This window comes from Podarcis tiliguerta (genome assembly GCF_965153285.1).
Source record: "Podarcis tiliguerta genome assembly, chromosome: 10".
NCBI classification, from domain to species: Eukaryota; Metazoa; Chordata; class Lepidosauria; order Squamata; family Lacertidae; genus Podarcis; species Podarcis tiliguerta.
In genome coordinates this window covers 51,099,008-51,124,396 of record NC_139543.1, presented here as the reverse complement: position 1 = coordinate 51,124,396, position 25,389 = coordinate 51,099,008, and the positions used below count along the sequence as shown (strand labels likewise).

At 43.2% G+C, this 25,389-nt stretch overlaps 1 protein-coding gene and 1 long non-coding RNA gene across 4 annotated transcripts; one reads left to right on the top strand and one right to left on the bottom strand.

The window, feature by feature from the left end:
- Nucleotides 1-670: 670 nt before the first annotated feature.
- Nucleotides 671-20,261, bottom strand: WASHC3 (WASH complex subunit 3). Of its 3 annotated transcripts, XR_014502552.1 has the most exons (8): nt 20,080-20,239; nt 17,394-17,492; nt 13,086-13,151; nt 12,533-12,664; nt 12,075-12,185; nt 4,840-4,904; nt 1,818-2,906; nt 671-1,377 (listed from the first exon to the last, which is right to left on the bottom strand). XR_014502552.1 is itself a non-coding variant. In XM_083401572.1 (7 exons), the coding sequence occupies exons 1-7, from the start codon at nt 20,128-20,130 to the stop codon at nt 2,822-2,824; spliced, it is 609 nt and encodes a 202-aa protein (XP_083257698.1). In that variant the 5' UTR covers nt 20,131-20,261; the 3' UTR covers nt 671-2,821. The 3 variants fall into 3 exon arrangements, 2 of the variants coding, with proteins under 2 accessions (XP_083257698.1, XP_083257699.1); XM_083401572.1 differs by having other exon boundaries at nt 671-2,906; nt 20,080-20,261; XM_083401573.1 differs by having other exon boundaries at nt 671-2,906; nt 12,075-12,182.
- On the top strand, nt 9,744-12,068 carry LOC310658983. Its single transcript, XR_014502563.1, has 4 exons — nt 9,744-9,826; nt 10,074-10,276; nt 10,314-10,391; nt 10,636-12,068. It is a non-coding gene; the product is annotated as an uncharacterized lncRNA (long non-coding RNA).
- Nucleotides 20,262-25,389: the final 5,128 nt, after the last annotated feature.

Genomic DNA, 25,389 nt, shown 5'->3' with positions numbered 1-25,389 from the left:
CAGGCTTTTTGTGTTTTGCATTAACAGTAATACTTACAAAAAACATTGGAGGGAATTAAGAAGAAGAAGAAGAAGAGTTTGGATTTGATATCCCGCCTTTCACTCCCCTTCAGGAGTCTCAAAGCGGCTAACATTCTCCTTTCCCTTCCTCCCCCACAACAAACACTCTGTGGGGTGAGTGGGGCTGAGAGACTTCAAAGAAGTGTGACTGGCCCAAGGTCACCCAGCAGCAGCACGTGGAGGAGCGGAGACTCGAACCCGGTTCCCCAGATTAGGAGTCTACCGCTCTTAACCACTACACCATTACATTGCATCATTAATCCACATACAGTGAAGCCACCTTTTCCTTTAAAGTTTGAGAATTTCTGAAATCAACCACCAATGTTCTCCAGCTGAAAACTGACATAAACAATACCTGACTGCATTTATAACTAATTAGTGCAGAAAAATAGTATTTCTAGACTCCACTGCACGGTTTCAAATGCTGTCTGCCTGCAGATGTAACAAATCTCTCTGCTGCTAAGCAATCTTTCTCGGACTCTTATCTCCCTTGACTTCTGGAGAAGGATAGTTTCAAATGTTCTTGCAGTGCACTTTAGTGACAATAAAAATTAATAAGGCAGCATCAAAACATGCAATTTTATCTACACGTGGCACAAAGAATCAAACATTTGCTTACAAAACATAATTTTAATTATAGATGCATGTTTTTCAAATATACAGAATCCACTTCTGAGTGTTGTAGTATACAATATGTGTTTTTAGGCAGCATGGTAAATAGTACATGATTGATTATTTATGGCTGACAAAGCAGACACTGTTAATACTAGTTGCATTTTGCTGAAGACCAGGTTAATGAAGACCAAGACAAAGGTTACATCTTAGATTTGTTGCTTGAAACAAAATGTCTTGATCTATTCCGAAATATTTTCGGGAAAAAACAAATGTCCCGGAATGTCTTGTTCCAATCAGAAGAATTGCATGAGATTCTGCTTCACACCTGCAGCCAGAACTCTCCTAACCAAGAGGCGTGTGCATCCCCGGCCTTTCTTGGCTCATACTCAGATCTGATTTTGATGTATAAATGGCTATCCTGGCATTTGCTGAAAGCACAACGGCGCTAGCACATGCGCAGCAAATTCAGAATGGTAGTGTGAGAAAACACTGGTGGGCTGGGAGAAAAGGTGAAGGACAAAAGCTGAGGGCCAGTTTACACCTCTCTACGCCACATTGGGAAGTCACGGACAACTGCAGATCCCTGCTACGCATATATGGGGTGGAAGGGCATTAGCGTTCTTTTTTGAGTATTTTAGTGTACACTGTGTGCACACTTAAGAAATGCTCTAAATCCATAAAGTGAAGTGGTTCTTAACATCACTAGTGAAATTCACCAGGCAGTGAGGCAAGCCAATCTTGCACAAAAAAAGACCTCTGAAAGTTTATGCAGTCTTGTAACGTACTATTGCATTTTGATCTTAAAAGGCTGTTTTTCATTTAAGACAGGGCTGCCCCTTCTTTTTAATCAGATCCCTCTATAAGGCAACTCATGCTTTGAAATAAATGGTAGGTCTCAGTTTCTGTGAGTGTTGCTTTCCTGAATAAGCTTTTGAAAACAAGATAATCTCCTTGCTAGTTGTATCTATCTTTCAAAATTGTAAGCCATGGAAGTCTTTGCTATTGCATTAAAATAACTTTCTTACCCATCAGAATTTAGAGCTATACTCTCCTAAGTAACATGGACCTTTATTTCTTTATTTCTATTATAATTACGAGTGACATTCTAAACAAGATATAACCCACAGAAGTCGCTTGCTGACTACGATGGCAGTGATACAATACGCAAAAAATTTGCCGCTGAGCTACCTTAAGATTTGCACGCACCTAGTATGGGATCTCCACTGAAAAAAAAATTTGGTGGTATGTAGCAGCAATGCTGTGTGATTTGTGTGAGATGCTCGTGGAAAGAGCCACCATCTTCCACCCTCAGTCTTTCTGTCACTGCCCTTCGTACCCACAGCTCTTAGACCACTGGGACAAATATAATATTTGCAGCAAGCAATTGGTGCTTTCAATTCTCATTCGATACTGGAGGATTAAAAAGAAAAGCAGTGTAGGAAACAGCATTAGCAGCATTCTTAATATAGACAGTTGCCAGGAAGGGAGGGGTAGAGGAATCCAGTCATAAAGAGGTAATTTAAAAGGCTGTAAGTATTGTCCAAAGAAATACCTTGGCTTCATCAGAAATGCAAAGCTGTTCTCGGGTGCCTTACTCACAAATAAGCAGAAAAGCCAGTGGAGAGAGCAAGAATGAGCACGCTAGCTCTGCTCTCTGTCCCGATCCCCATTCATGAATAAGAGGGCACCCATCTCCTTGCAGTGTAGGAAGATCAGGGTTCTACGTGGCACAGGGAATGTACACAAATCCACAAATGCAGGAGGCTCCCCGCTAGAGTTGGTCATCTGCAGAACTTGTGGAGGGTGAAAGTGACAGAGCTGGTACACTTGTTCCCACCTGCCGTGCTTGCATGGTCTACTTACTCTCCCACCTGCCCCAAGTTTACCCTGAGCTTCCTTGGAACAATAGATCAGGGCCATCATGTCGTAAGTAACAGCACATCTTGTCAGTCCCTTCAGGACAGACTGGGCCTTCATTCAAAACTCTGAGGAAGACGATGCAAAGACCCCAGTGCAAAGTAGCAATTCCTTTAAAGAAGAATACTTTCTATGGCTCAAGCTATCAGGAAATCTTTCAGATTTAAGTTTTGTACACAAGCACTTGCGAAGAGGGCTCTTAAGGAAAAATGCACCTGGATCAGCGCGGTCAGTCACTAAATGAGGATTCACTGTCAGAACTGTCTTCTGCATTTGCCTCCCCTCCCCAGGTAGGCACTGCAGCATCTGGTGTCCTGCAAGGGAAAGATAAGAAGCCACAACTTAGGGGGTTGGACTCGATGACCCTCGGGGGGGGGGGGTCCCTCCCAACTCTATGATTCTATGATCACGTGCAATGCTAGAAGACATGTTAAGTGTCAATGCTGCAGCTACTTTCAGAAGAGCAGTTGTGTTGTTACACAGCAGCAAAACATGCTTCCTAACCGTACAGACTTCAGAGGTTTACTCTGGGCTTTCATAGGCAATGCCTACATCATTACCTATATGAAGTCGACTGACAAGTTCCTAGGTAGGCAGGAGGTGTTTGTACTGCAGCAGACTAGTTTCCCATAGGAAGGGGGTATAATTTCAGAGATCCCTCTTTGGATGCAAAATCCAGAAAACCTTGGAAGTGAGGTGGGGATGTCCCATCCAAATCTCACTTAGCTCACTGAGGTAGCTTTCAGCTGCTGTTCTGTTGCAGTGGCGTGATAATATTGGCTGACTTTATAGGGTTGCTCTAAAGATGACTGACAAAAGGGATGCGGGTGGCGCTGTGGGTAAAAGCCTCAGCGCCTAGGGCTTGCCGATCGAAAGGTCGGCGGTTCGAATCCCCGCGGCGGGGTGCGCTCCCGTTGCTCGGTCCCAGCGCCTGCCAACCTAGCAGTTCGAAAGCACCCCCGGGGGCAAGTAGATAAATAGGGACCGCTTACTAGCGGGAAGGTAAACGGCGTTCCGTGTGCGGCTCTGGCTTGCCAGAGAAGCGATGTCATGCTGGCCACGTGACCTGGAAGTGTCTCCGGACAGCGCTGGCCCCCGGCCTCTTGAGTGAGATGGGCGCACAACCCTAGAGTCTGTCAAGACTGGCCCATACGGGCAGGGGTACCTTTACCTTTAAAGATGACTGACAATGGATGCAAAGCTCTTTGAACACCCCAAAAGCACAGCATAAAGGCCAAGTACTGTTGCTGTAGTTATTAGTACATCGTGCAGGACAACACTTCTCAGCCTGTAGGGTTATCTGCACATGCAATGGTAATAGACCTATCAATTGTAAAGGTCCAAGACACTCTCTCAAGGACAGGTCCTAGCCCTACTGGTGTTAGTGAAAGGGATACAGAGTCCTATTAGAGTTTGTTGTGGCCCCTGTAACATTACTGATGTGGGGAGCCAGGGAGAAGTGTGGGCAGCTTAGGGGCTGGTCAGGATATGTATTTAGAAGTCGGAATTCTAGGATTTTGGGTATGTTCTAAGATGGAGTTATACCGTTTCATTATGTCTGAGAACATTGATTTTGGAATCCAGAATATATGCACCAGAGAATCTTTCTTGAACACCATGGGTTATGAAAATCAATAGGTATGCCTCATCCTTCGCTTTTATTATAGGCGGCACAGTTAAATTTTGGGATCAGGCTACCTGTAGCTCTTCTGTTGACAAGGAACTGAAGCTTCTGTTGGGTTTCAATCCCAAATAAGTGAGCCAATTCTTTTCTCTCTCTGTTGATAGTAAAACAAATCTCTAAAATTTTATCTATTCTCCTTTAAAATGGTGGCAATAAAGAGGTGGACCTGCATGTATAAGCTGTTCTATCACCAACAGTGGGAAAACCCCAGCCATGCTTAACTGTGGCTAATGTCTAGAAGAAAGTAAGATAATATCCTCAAGCCATTAAAGGTGTTCAGTGGGAGAGGTAATCCTGCTGCTTAGGGAGTGGGGATAGCCTTAACTAAAACCTGACTGGGAAAGAATTAAGGTGGAATTCAGAAGATTGTTCCGTCATGAAACCAGAAATGCTTGCCCTGATGTTTTAGGTGTACTAGCTTTTTCAGCCTTGCAAGTTTATTTCAAATTAGATTTTTTCCCCTGAAGCTTCCAAATGACCAAGATACACATTTCTATCCCCCATTGCAAGCGCCAACTCTGTCCTGTCTCCGCACACATAATATGCAAGTAGTTGTCACTTACTCAAGAAGATCTGGGTTCAATCCTTCAGAAATCATTTTGTTTCTTATTGCCATTACAGGAACACCCTACGGAGGGGAAAAAGAACGATAAAAGTCTAGAAAAGCACTGTATAACGGAGTCACATCAAAATCGCAGCGTTTTAATGAATAAAGAGTAAACACAAAAATGTTAAGGGAAAAAGCTCTGATCTGAGAAACCGATTTTGTTGACAGCAGGAAGGTGATCGAAGGCCACATTTCCTATGGATGCCCCTATAGAAAGTTTGGGAGTAGAAGTTGCTGAAAAACAGAATTACATTTCTGAATAACTTTGGTTTACTTCAGAGGCTGTAGCTAGCATACCATTTTCTTTCATTTTCAAACACCTAGAGAAGTTTGCTGCTGTGGAATATCTCTTACATGTCTGCAATGCCCATGTGAGTTTCTCCCTCCTCAAAAAGGGACACTGTCAAGCTGAAAAAGGTACAGAAAAGGGCAACCAAAACAATCAAGGGGCTGGAGGAGCTCCCCTACGAGGCAAGATCTTGGGCTTTTTTGGTTAGAAAAATTGGGGGGGGAGGGGTTAAAGGTGAATTATGCATGGTGCAGATCAAGTGGATAGAGAATGCCCTCCCCCAATAATACTAGAACTCAGAGTCATTCAATGAAACTGAATGGTGGGAGATTCAGGATGAACAAAATTAAACGATGGACTCCCTTCCACAAGATGCAGTGATGGCGATCATCTTGGATGAGTTTTAATGGGGATTAGACAAATTTATGGACTGATCACAATGGCTATATCGACTCCAAGGTTGGAAGCAGAATGCCTCTGAATGCCAGTTCCATGAGTGGAAGCATGCTACGGGTCTTGTGCTTCCATTCCCACTGCAGGAGTAGAAGGCTGAATGAGACAGGCATTCTGTCCAACCCAGCAGGGCTCTTTCTTGAATTCTCCATTGCCCCACAAAAAGATGCAAGAGATGGTCAGCAATGCACTCCAGGCACTAAATAAATTATGCTCAAACATCAGTCCAAGTTATCAGTGTAAAAATGGCTGGAGTTAGGAAAGGTGACCACGGCAATGGAGTCAAAGAAACCAAGATGTGGATGCAGGAAGGAGAAAAAGAAATGGATGCAGCGATGGCAGACCAACGTTCAAGCTCTGCACATTGCTTTCAGCCTCTTCTTTATAACCAGTAGCCAGCTAAATGAGATGTGAAGAACAGGACTAACATGTGTAGTACAGTGGCCAGGTCCTGGACCTTTTGAATATCTGTGACCATTCTTCGGCCAGAATATATCTCTACCTGTGCAGTTCTTCTCATCAGTTTGCTTGCAGCAACTGGAAACTGGGATTAGCCATTATGATTCCAAAATCACAACATGCAGAGGTGGGATCATGTCATAATCCTACTAACAGGAAACCACTTATCTTTATATACGTAATGAAACTGTCCTTTCCAATAAAATTGTTTAGCTGATGTTGCTGGAAGGTGTAGAACAGCGGTTCTCAACCTGTGCGTCCCCAGATGTTAGTGGACTACAACTCCCATCATCCCTGAGCTCTGGCCTTGCTAGCTAGGGGTGATGGGAGTTGTAGTTCAACATCTGGGGACCCACAGGTTGAGAAAGGCTGGTGTAGAGGTTGTGACTCATCTTCTACCTAGGTCATAAGTACAGGTATTAGGCTACCAAGCTTTTGTGGCTGGAGTAACCCAAAGTAGGTTATAAATGGATGGGTGGTTGTTGTTGTTAATGTTTTTTCTGTTTAAACACCTCTAGACTGACTTCCCACCTGCTGGGCCAGCAGTTAATTCCATCCATCAACTGAATTTTTATTTTTGTGAAATCTCAGAAAAATAGCTTCATTCATCTTGCAATTTGTAACTATGCTACTCTCCTGCAGCTCCCCTCAGCACTTTCTTGATAACAAGAGGAGGCTCCTTAGACAGAATTATCCAAATCTAGCATCACAAGATCAACATTTAAATATGGGCTAGCACAAAGGTACGTTTTAGACAACTATGCATATGAAAATGACCTTTCACTGCAAGCTCTCCCACTACTTGTGGTCCATTTCCCTAAGTCTCAAACATCTTCCCTTCATATTTTCTTGTAGGATCCTAGAGAACAGTTTGTGAAAGTCCAAACTCTCTCTGCTAGGGGTGTTCTAACAGAATTGGCTCCTGTGTTCCTGCCACTGAGGCTCAAAGAGAACTTGTTGCTTTGCCATCATTGATGCAAAAGGTCAAAAACGAAAAAAAGAGAGTCCAATTTCTGAGTTCCAAGGTCTACTGGAGGTCTGAAAAGGACGTGAGAGACCTCAAACTCTAAGTGAACAGTAGTGCGTGGTTGGTTTTGGCATTGAGCAAATGTACTTTGGCCAAGGTAAGGAGAAAGGAGCCATGGCGGGTGTTTCAGAGAAGCGTGTCTGTACTAGCGCCACACATGAAAGTGGAGAGAGTGGTTAAGGCTGGCAGAGCAATAGTGATGCTAATTCGGTGATTAATATTTTCCTGTGTGCATCTGTATTTGGGGCTTCCCCCCACCTTTATATAAACTGGCTATCTCCAATAAAAACAATTAAACTCAGCAGTTTAATAGTGGGGATCTACAGAACTGTAATTACCAGGAGTCACACAGATCTTTTATAACTGGGAATTACCATATGCCATATGGAAAATGTAAGCCAAAGTATGGAAGCTAGATTTTTTTTTTAGGGGGGGCGGGACGTGTTGAGGATTCTGTTATCCAGAACGTTTTGTATCTTACAATGGGAACAATTATTATGAAATATGAAAAAAGGCCAATGGAAGAAATAGCAAACAACTGTTAGCCAGGAAACAGAATAGCATGTAAGAACTGCAGCTGAAAAAGTTATGCAAGACTGTAGTAGAGGGGAACCATCTTACATAAAGCTCTCTGTTTCAGAGGTCTCCATCAAACTGTACGCTGGATAGATCATACCCCGGTTTATGTCACCTTGCAAGTGTCACAGGAACATAAGAAGCTTCCTTATATTGAGCCAAACCATTTATGCATATAGCTGGTATTGCCTACACTGACTGGTAGCAGCTCCCTATGGTTTCATGCAGGGAATTTTCCCATTCCTTCCTGGGGTAAGCAGGAATTGAACCTGTGACCTTCTGCATGCAAAGCATCTGAGCCACACCACTCCCCCAATATTTTCTTCCCATTTCTGAGCTTTTAATAATTGCTGAACTGGCGTGGGGGGGCGGGGGAGAGAAGAATTGAAAGTTTATCACCCAAGATTCAACCCCAGAAAGTGTCATGGGAAATATGAAGTAAGAAATTGAGAAGATGAGACCCACACCTACATACCTATGCTTTGATGCAGTAGAGGTTTTTTACTTGCCAAAAACTTTATCTAACATACATACGGCACTAAAATGATTTATAATCAAATAAAAGACACAAGCTGTATTACATAACTAATGCGAGAGGAATTTAAGATCATATCCTGGAGGCCTATAAACAGTCAGCTTAGGGTTTTATGAAACAGGTGGAGTAGTTGTCCCAAATGGAAGATCATTTACTTCCAGACCCACCTTTAACTTGAGAATCAATGTTCCCTCGCAATTTAAGAGAAAGCTTATCTGTCTTAAGGGTCAGAACTGGCTTGCTTACTGCTACAATTTTCATTCTCTTTGTTTTCTGATGTTTCCACCAAACATTTGAACCCGTTACACCCACTGAAGCAATTTGCTTCTCTTGGATTTTTGCCATCATTGATATTGCTTCAATCTTTATAGCTGGGTTGTCCCAATTCCTAGGCTACCAGGTCAAGATATATTCATCTCCATAGTGGCTTACCTGCAGCTCCTAACTTGCACACAAGAAGCCTAAACTCAAGCTCTACGGGGGTGGAAGAAGCTGCCCTTAAATCTCACAGCTATGCTATAAGGCTACATTCCAACACAGAATCAGGTGCATTGGCTTAACTACGTCTAACTTGGATTGGGGCCACAAAGTTCTGCTGGTCCATGTTTGTTAGACTTTTTTGCCACTTTCCCACAAAGAAATTTCTGTTCAAGCCAGCTCACAATAAGCTTGCTCCTCTACAACCTTTTGACAGTGGCTACAACCTTTTGACAGTGCTGTCTACATGGAGGATACATAGATGTCACTGGTGTGACTGTCATGAGAACTACAATCATCAGCTTTGAACAGAATACTGTTTCAAACATTACAAAAAAAGCAGGAAGAGCTGAACTGTAAATAACTCACATCATTGGTTTTCCCAACCCTCCTGTAGCTTCAGAAGATGAAACTAAGAAAGCTCACTTGGAAGACATTTGGATCTCACAAAGGAAGGGAGGAGCCTTAGCTCAATGTCAGAACTCAGAAGTTGGGATGTGGAATGTCCCAGGTCCAGTCCCTTATATCTCAAACAAACAACAACCAACCAGGCAGCAGATGATGTGAAAAGCCTGAGCCAGCTGAAGTAGATAATACTGGGCCAGATAATAATGTAAGAAACCTGCTGGATCACACCAAAGGTCCAGCTAGGTGAGCATCCTGTTCTTGCAGTGGCCAACCAGAAGCCTAGGAGAAGAGGAAGCGTGACAGAACTCGTCCACTTTCTGATTCCCAGCAACCTTTGACACTAGAAACAGCAGACAGCCATCATGGGTAGTAGCCAATGATCACTTTATCCTCTGGGAATTTGTCTAATCCACTTTAAAAACTATTCCAAGTTGGTGGCCGTCACTGCATCCCATGAGAGCAAATTATGCTGCGTAACTCTGTTCTGTCTGAAGACATCCTTTCTTTTGTCTGCCCTGAATCTTCCAACATTCAGCTTCTCACTGGATGGCCGTAGATTCTAGTATTATGAGAGGGAGAAAAACTAATCTCTGCCCACTTTTCTTACTTCATGCAGGTAACCTGATCTCATACAAAGCACTTCTTATATGTTCCTAAAGAAGAAATACAAACCATGCGCATGTCTGCTTTCCTCACTTTTTTGTGGCTCCAAAATTCATGTGTAGCTTTATAGTGGTACCTCGGGTTAAGCACTTAATTCGTTCTAGATGTCTGTTCTTAACCTGAAACTGTTCTTAACCTGAGACACCACTTTAGCTAATGGGGCCTCTCGCTGCTGCTGCCGCGCCACCGGAGCACGATTTCTGTTCTCATCCTGAAGCAAAGTTCTTAACCCGAGGTAATATTTCTGGGTTAGCGGAGTCTGTAACCTGAAGCATATGTAACCTGAAGTGTATGTAACCCGAGGTACCACTGTACTTGGGTAAAGCTGTGCTTCCTGATGCATCCGTAACATATACATAAAACTACTGTGCTCCTCAACAGCCCAACATCTCATTCATATGCTGTACCTAAGAGGAGGGGGCATACATAGAAGAAGCCTTTCTATAGAAGAAGGGTAGATTTCAAATAATGTGGTTAAGATTCTAAAAGTGTGTGTGTGTGTGTGTGTGTGTGTGAGAGAGAGAGAGAGAGAGAGAGAGAGAGACGCAGAAAGTTGTCTTCCCCACCCACCCCCATCACAAATCCCATCACCAAAAAAAGGGAATTACAGTGGTACCTTGGGTTACATATGCTTCAGTTTACATACGCTTCAGGTTACAGGCTCCACTAACCCAGAAATAGTGCTTCAGGTTAAGAACTTTGCTTCAGGATAAGATCAGAAATCATGCTCTGGTGGCGCGGCAGCAGCAGGAGGCCCCATTAGCTAAAGTGGTGCTTCAGGTTAAGAACAGTTTCAGGTTAAGAATGGACCTCCGGAACGAATTAAGTACTTAACCCGAGGTACCACTGCAGAGCGAACTATCAGCCAAGCACTGTCCTTTCAGCCACCACATCAGTCTTTCCAAGTGCACTGGTAATTATCTAGCCACACAACGCCAGTTTGCCACTCCCAATTCACAGGAAAATGTTCAGGCCAGCAAAAGAGGTCTGGTGGAATATCCTAACAACTATACTGAATCTGAATGCTTTGTATTGAAGCCTGACTCAACAGCAACCGTTGGGCACAAGCAAGGAAATCAAGCCATTAGTTCCATTTTAATTTCAGGAAGGCTGCACAGCATGGTCCAAAGATGGAGGGGGGCAAGTTTGCCAATAGCTGGTTAAAATAAGACCAATTGCATGGTGCCATGGCTAAAAAGCATCTGTTAGGAAAATGTGTGAAGAGTTATTTCCATGTTATGCTCCAGCTAAGGAAAATATGGGCATGTGCCTCTCCCTTGTCCCACTAAACACCTTTGTGGAATAAGAATACTGAATGGCTTTGGCCTCTCACAGAGAAGCATTCGCTCCTGCTTTCATTAATCCATAGAAATTCGGAATACCTTTGTCTCTTATTTCTAGAAACAAAATGTGAATGGCGTAGTCTTGCCTTTTCACATAATTTTTATTAAGAACAGAAGAAGAGCCTACTGAAGCAGGTCTGTGGGCCGCCTAGTCCAGCATCCTGTTCTCACAGCGGCCAACAAATGCTTTTTCGAAGCCCACAAGCAAGGCACAAGCACAATAGCAGCCTGCTCACCTGCAATTTTCTGGGCACATAATTTTCTTTTCTATTACTACTGTTTAATTCAGAGTAAAGTGACTTCTGTTCCTATTCCTTTCATCAACAGGAGGTTAGGAAATGCTAATGAGACAACTGGCTTGGAGGCTCAATCAGAATGGAAAGAAGCCAGGGCCTGCTTACAAAGAGCTCATTTGCAAGCATGTTCTAGATGCAAAGGTCCATCACATGTTGAGCAATTTAACTGGTTTGGCTGGACATCAGTGGAAACAAACTAAAAGGAACAAAACTGATCCTTGAGTGGCTTTTCACACATATTGTTCCCATCAAGCCTGGCGCAGAGCCATCAAACACGGAAACTGCTGCAGAGGTCTCTAAACACATTAAACGGGGAAGTTCAGAGATGGAAAGCCATTAGTTATAGATGATTTGAATTGTCATCACACTGAAAGAGCAAACGCACATTCAGATCACGATAAAGAGACATTCATAAATACAACAAATGACTGTAAGTAGGGTCTACATCAGGCGAGAAATAGAGTTCTGAACTGATTGACAACAGCCACCACCACCAATTCCAACAGAATCACATACCCTTTCAGAAGAGGGAGTTTATCAAAAGTTAGAGGATTAGTTAAAAAGAAGTTAGAGTGGACAGCCAGAAGGGCTAACTTGGAATGCTGCTTGATACAGAATACACACAAATTTGGTGTCTGATGAAGCCCGATGAACAACTGTCTTACCACTTGAACCATTTTGAGATATCTTGCATAGCGGGGATCCTTTGCTACTGTGATGATATTTTCTGTGGCTCCTTCCGTCTTCTGTTGCCCCATCTCATGACCGGTGCTTTGCTATAAAGAGAAAACATTATGTGCCAATCTTTAAACATGTGCAGACATTGACTCAGTTCACATATCATGGTAAACCATGGTTAAGTTTAGCACAAGCACACAGATTGGGACTGTTTTGCTCCTCCTCTCTAGCGCATGGATGAAACAAACCACAATCCCTGGCTATGAATTATGGCCAAACCACAGATCCAACAAACCACAATCAGTAAGCCAAAAACAAACCCTGACTACAGATTGTGGTCTGTGAGTAGCAAATCAAATCACATGTGAACAAAGTCATTGCTTGCTTTAGAAAGGCTAACTAGAAACGGGGGGAAAAACAAGTCAGGAAGAGCTCAATCTTTTACCTCCAGCTGAGGAGATACATTTGTTGACTGTGGATCTATTGAGACTTGTGGGACAGGGCCATTTGTAACGCTGTTGACACTGGTGCTGGATACTTCAAACTTGACATCTTCTAGCCCAGGTATAGAAGACAACTGAAGATGGGAACACCAAGAACAGTAGACAACATTTTAATATTGAGAATATAAAACTTGTAGCTGTTTAGTCAGCATCCAGTACATGCTATTTTCCACCAAGGCCTCAACATCCACTAATAGGCAATACCTTAATTAAGCCAAACCAACATGTCACAAAATTCTGGCCAGCACGGGGGTGAAGTGCTTATCACTCGGGCCCTGCTTGCACCCAACAACTTCACCTCCTCTTTGCCTTATCACAGAAATCCGTTTGCCATCTGTTTCCATTTACATTCCAACATTCTGAAAAAATATACTCAGTTCTGCCTGAAGACGAATGTAGCTCAGATAAAAACCGGACTTTAGGAATTATACAGGCAAGTCCCTTAATTTGTGCTCAACACTACAAAGAGCAAGAAGAGAGATATCATGCACAAACCTTTGCATCCAAGATGTTCAGTGTAGTTTCAATCTGCTGAATACGGAGGGAAAGTGCTGACAATTTCTGGGAAAGATGGAAGTGAAATATATTACTCCATACTTTTACTCACTGGCAATTCTCTCCTCTGCCCTCCCTGCTCAGGAATACTTAGCATTCCACTCCCTCCCCCAAAATACTTATTGCCTCACTCTTTCGGAGGATAATATGTGGCATATTATACGATGATCCTGTAAGCCTTGTCACACAGGTGGTCTAAAATACCTCAAGATCAACCTCTGATTATAACATTAGGCTGTATACCAGAGTTGGTGCATATACAACAGTGAAGCCTGGTAAATAGTTGCTAGCTCTCAAAAACATTTAACATCCCATCTGCCCCAAAATAGCTGATTGTCACCTGTGGCCTAAAAAAGACAACTTTAAAAAAAAATTCTGTCATTGGCTGCCTGGAAGCAATTTTTACTTTGCACAGACAATTAATAAAGTATCTATGAACGAGCCTGCCATATAGACTTTATTTCAAATTATTACGTAATAGTATTGTGTAAAATGAATCTTAAACCCTTGACTAGGAACAAGATAAAACTGGGCACTCTGAAGAGTCATGTGTTAAGGGCTGCACAATAGGATACAGAACTGGTTAGTTTTTAAAGTGAACTAACCTAATTCACACCTCTAGAACAAATACGCGGATCACAACGAAATTATCCTTTGGATTTTGCAGTTCTCAAAATTTCGCAATAAAGTCCTCACCACAAAAGGTATCAAAATATTTAAACAAATATGCATTTTATGGTAAAGTAGGATCAGAAATGTGTATATTGAGATTGTGAGAGGATTTCAATGTCGCATTGATTTAAAACTGCTTAGTGGTGTACTTGTGCCAGAAGAATGGCTCAACCAAGAGAAAGTACAGGAAATGACTGTGATTCTCTTTGCTGATTGTGCAACAGATTGCTGCTGTAGTACCGATATTTCCTGTTGAACAAACTGCTGCACAACAAGCTCCCACTAGCACAATTGTTGCACTGCACTTGGTATTGCCCACCCTTTATTTTCATTGCTACAGTAGCGCAATAGCCCTTGCACTGGTGGTCAGAGAATGCTGAATCCTGGCATATAGAAGAATTTTTGTACAGATTGTTTTTATAAAAAATTGCAGATTAATGAGGAAATGGACCAGACTATAAATGAACACGTGAATTTTACTCAGACCAGATATAGATTGTTGTGTGTATCTCTACTGATTTCAAAGGTTTGGGGATGAAAGGCTATGTGAAAGTTGCAAACAGAACAATTACTCCTTTAAATGAACCTGCCTACTGGGAGAGGAAAATGCTATAAACCTCCCCATATAGTTTTTGCAAAAGGGTAGAATAAGAGTGAAACAATTTAATAAACAAAAGTTACTGCTCATCTTTACATGAGGAATGCTATACAGTGGTACCTCGGGTTACATATGCTTCAGGTTACATACGCTTCAAGTTACAGACTCAGCTAACCCAGAAATATTACCTCGGATTAAGAACTTTGCTTCAAAATGAGAACAGAAATTGTGCAGCGGCAGCGCAGCAGCAGGAGGCGGCCCCATTAGCTAAAGTGGTGCTTCAGGTTAAGAACAGTTTCAGGTTAAGAACAGACCTCCGGCATGAATTAAGTATGTAACCAGAGGTACCACTGTATTACAATCCCATGACATGCCACAATCAAAATAGCCTAACCCACCTCCTCCACATCAAAACAAGTGAAACCTGAGCAATTAGTATTACAAACCCATCTTCCAAGTAAAGCATTGAGACCTACTCGTAAATAGTAATCCAATTTGGAAGTGGTGGAATAAATCTGATAAAAGGTCAGGTGAACTGACACAATGCTCCAAAAGCTATGCAAGACTTATTTTAAAATGCAAGATGATTTGCAAAAAAGCCCAAACCTTAAGAACTGATATGACGGCTTGAACTAATTGCTGCCATATGCAACCAGCCTGTGTTGTACCCTTGGCTAGTGTGTTGGCTGGCAGATCTGTAGCATTTTTCTCCCTGCCTCCTGGCACGGTAGTAACTTTTTGCTGGGCTCTTAGAGCCAAAATCTTTAACACCCTGAGAAATATGCCAACCAGCCAACATAATAGAGACAAAGAAGCACAGATGTTGATGAGCTTGGGGTTTTGTTATTACTTTTTGGTCTCCATCTCTTTCTTTATAGATGCCTCTTTGTTCTTTGGAATGGATGTCATTTTTAAAAAATGACCACACACAAGCATTTAGGGCTGTCAAGACTTTGGGATAAAAAAGAAAGAAAAAGAACTAGCCATCTGGTTTTTAGCTGTTCAAAGTCAATTTATCTGAAGTCATTTATATATCAGAAAACCTTATGATGGTGCCTTTTTAGATGAAGTTGAAGGAAGGTGATAGGACTTAAAATTTAAATGTAGCAATGCAAGTAAGTCTGCAAAGCCTATTGGCGCCAACCAATACTGATTGCTTGCAAAGGCCAGCCTGGAAATATTTTGTGAAAATACAAATAAATAATGGTGCATGAGGGAGGGCTTGCATACTGAAAGGACTTCTGCAGGGTGCAGTATGCACAGAGACAGATGGTGCCCCTTCCCTGTTTCACCATCAGTGATGACAAGACCACACAGTCCAAGGGCAGGTTTACCTTCAAACCCAACAGTGTCATCAATGACATTGCTTTACTTTACCCCACATGGGTGAATAGCAAACGCTCACTTATGGAAGATAAAGCAATGGGAATGGCTAAACCTGGTCGGGGACCCTGGATACGCCCTAGGACCCCAATTACTGAGAATGAATTTTGCTGCTATCTGCAAAGCCCCACCACAAGTTCCATTTCTTGCTGATGTGCATTGAGTAGGAAGGAACACTAGAAGCTGATTTCTATACAATAGGATTCTTATGGCATTTATCAGTGTACGGAACACTTTCCTATCCTTCTCTCATCAACACAATTGCCCTAGTAGGTGGATAGATCCAGGGACCCTAGGATCTAAAGTAGCCTTCCCCAAGAGGGTACCCTCCAGATGTTGTTGGATTCAAACTCCTATTGGCCCAGACAACATGACCACCTGTCAGGGATGAAAGGAGTTGTAGTACAAAACATCTGGAGGGCGGCTGTGACAAAGTTGATCTGAAGAATCACCTCTACCTCCGAATCTGTCTGACCTTTGAACATACGAAGAGCCTGCTGGAGAAGATTAAGGGCCTGTGCAGTCCAGCATCTTTTTCTCGCAGTGGCAAGCCAAATGGATATGGGAAGCTTGCAAGCAGGACATGAGCACAACTGAGCACTCTCCCCACTTGGGATTCCCAGCAACTGGCCTTCAGAGGCATAGTCTCCAATGGTGGAGGTTCTACATAGCCATCGTGGTTTGTTCATGTGGAGGCCCAGCCATACGAAGAATGCCAGATGGCCACAAGGGGTAAGTCTTTTCTAGAGTGGTGCCTGGGCAATGCAATGCCCTGAAGAGGGAAGTCCACCTGGTCTGAGCCTTTCTCCAGATGTCCCTTTTTAATTTTTTAATTATTTATCTGATTGTTGGTGTTTTTATAATATTTATTTATTTATTTGAAGTACATAATCTGCACTTTTGGGAAATATATCAAGGTAGCTTACAGCATATACAATACAATAAAATCAATCCATAAACATCTATAGAACATGAATAATTATGTACTGTTTTAATTTTTATTACATTATGCACTGTCTGGGATACTTTGAATTAAACAAACAAAAAACAAGCACACACACACAAAACACAACAACCCAGAATGATTTAGGGATTTAAGACCTTCCAGTGAGCTTCGCAGCAGAACAAGGAGATTATAGCTGTGTGGCAGATAACATGTCATGGCATCTCTGCTTAGAAGAAGCAGGTAGCAGGCGATGGGAAAGACTGCCAATCAAAGTGGAAAATACTGGGCTCGAAGGCTCGTCTGACCTGAGTCAGCTTCCTATGCTCCTTATTTGAATGTGGGCCTCTGATAGCCATGCTTGGTGCTATCTACTGCACCATGTCAGACCCTAAAAAGCTAAAGGACCCCATGTACTTTCCAGCCAGTGTCTTTTTCCTCCTTGAAGAGGAAGAGTTACTGAACTTTCAAAGCATCATCTCTTTAGGAAAGTTAGCAGTAATGAACCCTGTATTTTAACCATGTCTTACAAAATTCATCAGAGGGAATGGGCTTATGCACCACACAGCAGACTATTAGCCAACAATGCAAATCCTGTCTGCAACATGCACCCACCCCCTTCCCCAAGGTAGTACAGTGTATACTTACTTACCTCTTCACAAACAGTGGAAAATCGGTTAAGGAACTGAACTGTGTGAACCACAAACTGGTTTAGAAATGCCACTGTTCTCTTCTGCTGGATGGCAGGAACCTGCGTTGTTCAAAGCACAAATACAACAATAGCAAGGCTCATTCTGTAACACCCAAAACCTATATGATGATAAAACTGAGCAAAGTTGCTCCCAACACCCCTAACCAGTGTTTGAATACACATATCTGCTGCACTTTTGCTATGGATATGCTGAAATCCAATTTATTATTTTCAGATCAATGCTTCAAGTTATGTAAGTCACATAAAAGTGTAATCCTGTGCTCTATCATGCTTGCAGTTCTTCCCAGTTTTGGAACATATGCAAACTGGATGGGCATATGGTTTTCCATCTGAGTCACAGATTCAAATATGTAAACGTGGTAGTTCTATAACAGGGTTGGAAAACCTCCAGATGAGACTTCAGTTCCCATCAGCCTCACCAATCATAACCAGCTGTCAGAGATGATGGGAACATGAGTCCAACAACACCTGGAGGGCCACAGGCTCCTTAACACTAATCTACAAGAATGGGACAGACTACAAATGTAAAACAGAACAGATATCTGCTATCTCCAATACCATCAAATTCAGTGGTACTTACTTCTGAGTAAGTATGAATATGCAGGGGCTGCAAGTCTCACATTATGAAAAAGGAAGTGGATGGATTTTGGAAGTATATTAAACAGTTTCTCCGACAAACTTATTTTTATAGTCATTTGTGAGGGCATGGGCTAGCCTAAAAACACTTCCATCATCATCGCTATCCTACTGCAAATCCACAACAGCCACCAAGTTATGGCTTTATCTATGAATCAACCAATAAAATTTTTACAACAGGCATTTATGATGAAATATTTCAGTGACAGCTCATGGAGATATGTTAAATTAGATGCTTCAGGAGTTATCTATGAAAGTCAGAAAGGAATTTATCTTTCCAGTAAGTGTGGAATTTCTTTTTTTTAAGTATCATGCATCTTCCACTATGGTGTCTGGCATGGAAAAACGTCATCCTAGGGACTACTGGATCCTGCATACATGATCAAAGTGCAATGTGTTGCCACAGCAGAAATCTAACAGTGGATTTTCTTATGGAGTGTTGCAGAGTTCTCCCCATTTTACCTGCTTGCTACTGTCATTGGATTATATTTCACTAAGTTTACTGCCTTGTGATTTTGAAGCTTCCTGCTTTCAAGGAACCACTGGCTTGTCATCTGCCAAGGAAGCGCTACCGGGGTGTCTGCTGTAGTAGAACGCAAGACCTGTTTTAGGGGAATACAACAGGTTCATGCAGAGCACTGGCATACTGCAAAAGAAGATTGGCAGATCTGACAAACTGTCTGCCAGGGAACTTTATCTGCCATTATTGATTTCATGTAGTATCTGAGGCAAGGGTTTGTTACATTTTAGCATGCAGAATAGCATGCAACCACCACCACCCATTTCATCCTCAGAACAACACTGTGGTGACGTTTAGACTGAGAGAGAGTGACTGGCTCAAGATCACCCAAGGAACTTAATGGCTGGTGGGGATTTTAACCTGGGTCTCCCTGGTCCTGGTCCAACAACACACTTTGGATTTTCCAGAACACAGCTTGGAAGTCAATGATTTATGGAATCAAACTTGCATTACATTAGGGTTAGATGAGTTGCACGCACACATTGAGAAATTCAGCTCATGCTGTTCCTGCAACCTTCCAGACCCATTAATAAATTTTCCAAATCAGTACTGCAGTGTAGCTATTTAAGTTTCCCCAGGGGAATTGGGACTGAGCAATATGCTACATGGGTTATCAAGCCTGCTCCAGAACAATTGCACTCAAGAGTGAATCAGAGCCAGAAGGGGGGGAAAAACAACCTCCAAAATTGACTACAGTGCAGAAAGGCCTGGTCAAATGAGTTAAAAATGAAAAAAGGGACATGGTTTAAACAGACAATCTTATGGATGACAGAAAGTAGGGAATGGAAGAGCAAACAACCAATTCAGAGGGATGCTTGATGATCAAGGGCTAAAAAATGCTCTTTGTTCAAGATGTTTTGGAAACCTTCAAGACTTGGCTACTGGGGGGGGGGGGGTCAGATGACCAGTGGTTGCTACTACCTGTTAACAAACTGGCGTATAAGGGCACAGAATATAAGTTTGCTATGCAAGCCTCTTGTAACTTCCACGAAGGAGGCCCAGCGTGTACTGTATTCTTTTTTCACTCAACTGGTTCCCAGAGGAGACGAATGGCAGAGGAATCTAAGCCACTTTTGACTCCCGTGAGGACACCCTCCGCCCCCCAGTTCCTCGCAACCGCCCTCTTCTCTAACCCTCAGCCTCCATACACTTGTGCTTCCTTAGAGGTTGCCCTACCCGCGCTCCCACCTCCCCACCCGCATAGTTTCTGCATCTTTAATAAAAACACGACACCACAGGCGAAGGAGCGCGGCTTCTCCTGGCGAACTTCTGCATGCCAGAGGTCCAGGAGGAGCCCTGCAAGGGCAAAAGCAGCAGCCCCGATTCACAGAGCTTGTCAGCTTCTCTTTTTAAGAGATGACGAGGGGGGGATGGGGGGAGAATCCCACAGGGGGAAGTTGCCTCCTTCGCTCCCTGGGGACCTGGCGCCGGCCTCAGGGAGCAACGCCAACTACCTGGCGCCGCCTGTACCTTGGTCAGGTCGATGCCGGAGCCTACGAGGGGCAGCCCGTCCTCATCCATCCTCAAGCGGCCACTGGCAGGCGCCAAGAGGGACCTCACTGGGGAGAGAAGCAGACTCTCAGGCAGGGAACCCCTCGCGACCCCTCGCACCGGAAGCGATTCCCGACTTGCCGCTCCTCGACCCCGCCCTTCGCCTGCGGAGCGGCAATACGGGAAGGCAGGAGAGGCCCCGTTGCATCATGGGGCTTGTAGTTCTCCCTACAGGAAGACCGAATGGTGAGCTCTGGCAAACCGAACCTCGTCCAGAAAATGGGGCGCGGACTGTTTTCACTCCGTTTTCATTACTTAGTCAAATTTATAACACCTGAATGATCTATTAATGCAAATTTTGCGCGCGCTCTCTCTCTGCTGTTGTTTTTTTGTCCCCCCCGGAGCAGGGGGTGGGGAATCGTACTCATTTCGAAAAGGAGGTAGATATGGGTGGGGGGATCTATCATGTTTTTATTGGTATTTTGTCTCTTTTGTAATGTTGTTGGTACATTGCTCTGATATTTTGTATGAGAGGCGTCAACAACAAAACTCAATGCAACCCCATAGGAATGAAATGTCCCAGGTTGCATGGATGTAGTCAGGATTTTTGTTAGGGGGAACAGGCCCTCAGTTTACTATGTATTTTTATTGATTTAGGGAGTGGGGCAGCTGCCTCTCCCTGCCCCACCCCCTTGCTACGTCCATGGTTCCAGGTTGGAGGAAATAGTTGTCCTCCTGAGCACACTTTGTACAATCGAAATATATATATAATAAATAAAAAAACATTGTCCAGTAGCACCTCAGAGACCAACTAAGTTTGTTCTTCGTATAAACTTTCGTGTGCATGCACACTTCTTCAGATTATCTTCTTAAACTTAGTGGCATGTAAACTTGTTTAGGACTAGGATGCCTATGGTCATTTGGAACATATGGACAATATTCAAAACCACACAATTAACCGTTTAACATTAGTCATGTGCAGCACTTTTTTCTTTTCTTTTTTAAGTTGGCTAACAAGAATTTTGCAAAACGTCTTTTTTTTTTTTTACTGCAAAACACAAGGATAACACTTAACAGCTCGTGCATCTGCTTTGCGACACGTGGGAAGCCAGCCTCTTGACCTACAAATAATACAGAGAGAGATAGTCAACTGGGAATTCCTACTATACAGTGGTACCTCTGGTTACGTACTTAATTCATTCTGGAGGTCCGCTCTTAACCTGAAACTGTTCTTAACCTGAAGCACCACTTTAGCTAATGGGGCCTCCCGCTGCTGCTGCGCCGCCACCGCCGTGCTATTTCTGTTCTCATTTTGAAGCAAAGTTCTTAACCCGAGGTACTATTTCTGGGTTAGTGGAGTCTGTAACCTGAAGCATATGTAACCCGAGGTACCACTGTACTAACCACCAAGGTTCAAATATCCCTGAACAGAAGCTGAGACCAAATGTGCTAAATTCAATAGGAACCGTACTCAGCTGCTTTTATTTATATATTAAATAATAATAATAATGGTAAAAGGTAAAGGACCCCTGGACAGTTAAGTCCAGTCAAAGGCGACCTAGGGGTTGTGGCGCTCATCTCGCTTTCAGGCCAAGGGAGCCGGCGTTCGTCCACAGTTTTCCGGGTCGTGGCCAATATGACTAAACTACTACTGGTGCACGGAGGACCGTGATTAGTGCCAGAGCGCACGGAAACACCGTTTACCTTCCCACCACAGCGATACCTATTTATCTACTTGCATTGGCATGCTTTCGAACTGCTAGGTTGGCCGGAAATAATAATAATAATAATAATAATAATAATAATAATACCCCGCCTATCTGGCTGGGCCTCCCCAGCCACTCTGGACGGCTTCCAACAGGATATTAAAAACACAATAAAAGATCAAACATTAAAAACTTCCCTAAACAGCGCTGCCTTCAGATGTCTTCTAAAAGTCAGATAGTTGTTTATTTCCTCGACATCTGGTGGGAGGGCGTTCCACAGGGCTAAAAAATGCTCAGATAGGTGGTGCATCCAGACTATTTTGTGGAAAGGATTCAAGCATGTATTGGAACTTTATAGGTTTGGACCGTTATTATGCTTTATGTAGTTTTATCCAATTAAAAGGTGCCCCTGCCCGTATGGGCCAGTCTTGACAGACTCTAATAATAATAATAATAATAATAATAATAAATAAACTCTAGGGTTGTGCGCCCATCTCACTCAAAGAGGCCGAGGGCCAGCGCTGTCCGAAGACACTTCCGGGTCACGTGGCCAGTGTGACATCGCTGCTCTGGCGAGCCAGAGCCGCACACGGAAACGCCGTTTACCTTCCTGCTAGTAAGCGGTCCCTATTTATCTACTTGCACCCGAAAGTGCTTTCGAACTGCTAGGTTGACAGGCGCTGGGACCGAACAGCGGGAGCGCACCCCGCCGCGGGGATTCGAACCGCCGACCTTTCGATCGGCAAGCCCTAGGCGCTGAGGCTTTAACCCACAGCGCCACCCGTGTCCCAATCCAATTAGAGTGGATTAAAGTGGTCTGTTGGCCTAGTACAGGTGTGGGTGATCTTAGGCCCCCGATAGGTTGCTGAACAACTCCTGACAGCTCCAGCAAGCATGGCCAATTGCCTGATGTTCAGCAACATCAGGAGGGCCAAAGGTTCCCCATACCTGCCCTAGTGCAACATAGAATCATAGAGTTGGAAGTTGACCCTGAGGGTCATCTAGCTCAATCCCCTGCTATGCAGGAATCCTGCCTATAGCTGTCCCTGGGTGGGCTTGAACCACCAACCTTCTAGTTAATACAGTGGTACCTCGGGATCCGTTCCGGAGCTCTGTTCGCATCCTGAAGCGAACGCAACCTGCGTCTGCACGTGCACAGGCCGTGTTTCGCTGCTTCTGCGCATGTGCGTGACATCATTTTGACCATCTGCGCATGCACGTGCGGCAAAACCCAGAAGGAACGTGCTCCATTACTTCTGGGTCGCCGTGGAGCGCACCCTGAAAATACTTAACTTGAAGCACATTTATCCCGAGGTATGACTGTACTGGAAAATCTATAAAGGCACAGGAGGGGGGGAAATGGTAGCAACTAAAGAACTCGAGGCCAGTCAAATTATTATTTTTCCCACCAAAGGGTGGCAGTTCAGTTGCAGAACAACTTTAAAAAGAAAGCAAGTTAAAGATGAACATTAGTATGTGTGAGGAAAGGAGGGACTCAGCCTTCCATGGAGTTTAGCCAAATGGAAATGCAAAGCCCACGTCTGCAGAAAGATCACAAGCTGTGTCTCCATCCCAAGTGAAAACAATTAAAAAGTATCAGGAAGACTTGATTGAGTTTGTGGCATAAAAGGATAATTGCATTATTGATAATAATACTCTGTGGCCCCAGTTCCCTCAGATTAAACAAAAAGCCATTTCCTCTACAACAGCTCACTTTAATTATCAGTAATCAAAATAACCAGGCAAACAACCAAAGCTCTGACTTACATTTATATGAGCACATGACATTCATATAAACCACTGTAACAATTCCCAGTGTGCTCTCTTAATAATCAGCATAGAAGTCAAAACAACTATACAACCAAGCAGCAAGTTACACAGAACGAAAAAGCTGATCCAAGGCAATTTCCAGACAGGGTGTCACCTGATCCTCCATGAGGCAACAATTGTGTTTACTAAAGTAGTTCAGTGAACAGCTGAAAAGGTCAGAAAGTAGCCCCCCCCCCAATTTCCCATGAAGTTCTCCAAGTTTGTGTATTCAAAAAACATTCTGACAAGACTGCTTTTGAGGATCAGCATTGTCATCGGACAATATTATTTATAAATTCTTGAATAAAATTATACACACCACTTAATGTAAGTGAACAAGAAAATATATCTGGGATAAAAGTTGTTAAAAAGGGACTGATATTGCAGTCCTATACAGTACTAATTTAGCTGGGTGTAAGATCCTCCTAGCACTACAGGACATATGCCTGAGCAAACATGTATAGAATTGCTCTTTATTATGGTAGTTACTTATGGATCCTGGTTTTGTTAATTCTGTTTCTGTGGTCATAAGCCCCATTGATCTGGGTGAGCCTGACTTCAAATTAGGATTTAAGACTGTCCGCTTTTCCAGTCCTTCGGGATAGCTAGACTGCTCATGATTTGCACAAATATTGTATGATCTGGTTTTTCAACTCATATCATTGCAGTCTGTTATAGTCACCAACTTGCCTGGCTTTAAAAGAGGATCAGGTTTCAGGGAGGCAGTATGCTTCTCAATACTAGTTGCTTGAAACTGTAAGAGGGGAGAACACTCTGGTGCTCAGGCCCTCATCAGACTTCTCATCTAGTTGGCTATTGTGAGAACAGGATGCTGGTCTAGGTGGGCCTCTGGCCTGATCCAGTAGAGTTCTTATGTAATGTAATTCAGAGATCATACAAAGAAAGCCAGAAAAGCAGCCTCCTTGCTTTAACTGCAAAGTTTCATAGCCCTGATATTTACAGCAACCACCCCCCGAACACACACACACACACACACACACACACACAAATGAACAAAATTTTCCAATGGAAAGCACCACCCAATAAATATTTTTAAAACCTTCTTATTAACACAAGGTGCTGCATTGCGTGATGCCATCTTAAAAGTGTTCTCCCTTCACCTCCCCAGGAGGCTGAAATCCACAAGGTTAGGTCTCAGCACAAAATACATGACCCAAATGCATTATTTCAGCCTGCCTCAGGATCAGACTACTGTATTGCCAGTTTCTCTACCACCACCTTGAGGATATGGTTTAAGAGGATTCCTAGGCATTTGAGAGAAACTGAGGACACGCTGTTTATGTATATATAATTTCACTACTGCATTATTCTAAGGAAAGCCCTGGCATGCTTCTCCTAGTGTTACTCATATGTACTTAATTCCCCCCATTTTTTATATTAAAATAAACACTTACCTGGATAGCTCAGTTGGAGCATGGTTGCAAGCTCAATCCCCATATGGCACAGCTGCATATGCCAACACTGCAGGAGATTGGACTAGATGCTCCTCAGGGTCTCTTCCAATTCTGATTCTATAATCTCATTTTGCAATGAAACCATGTACTGTACGTGAAATGTTTCTGTACTGCACATTATGTAACATTTTTTCATTTTTGTGTGCAATAGAGGTATATAGATAAATAGATCTTCCAAGACTGATCCATACAGGAATGCTCAGTCTCATACTTTTAAGAAGATGAATGGCTTCTATTTGTGTGTTTTAACATTGTTCACCAAGCTTCAGTGGAAGAGGTTGTGAGATAATACCAGCCTT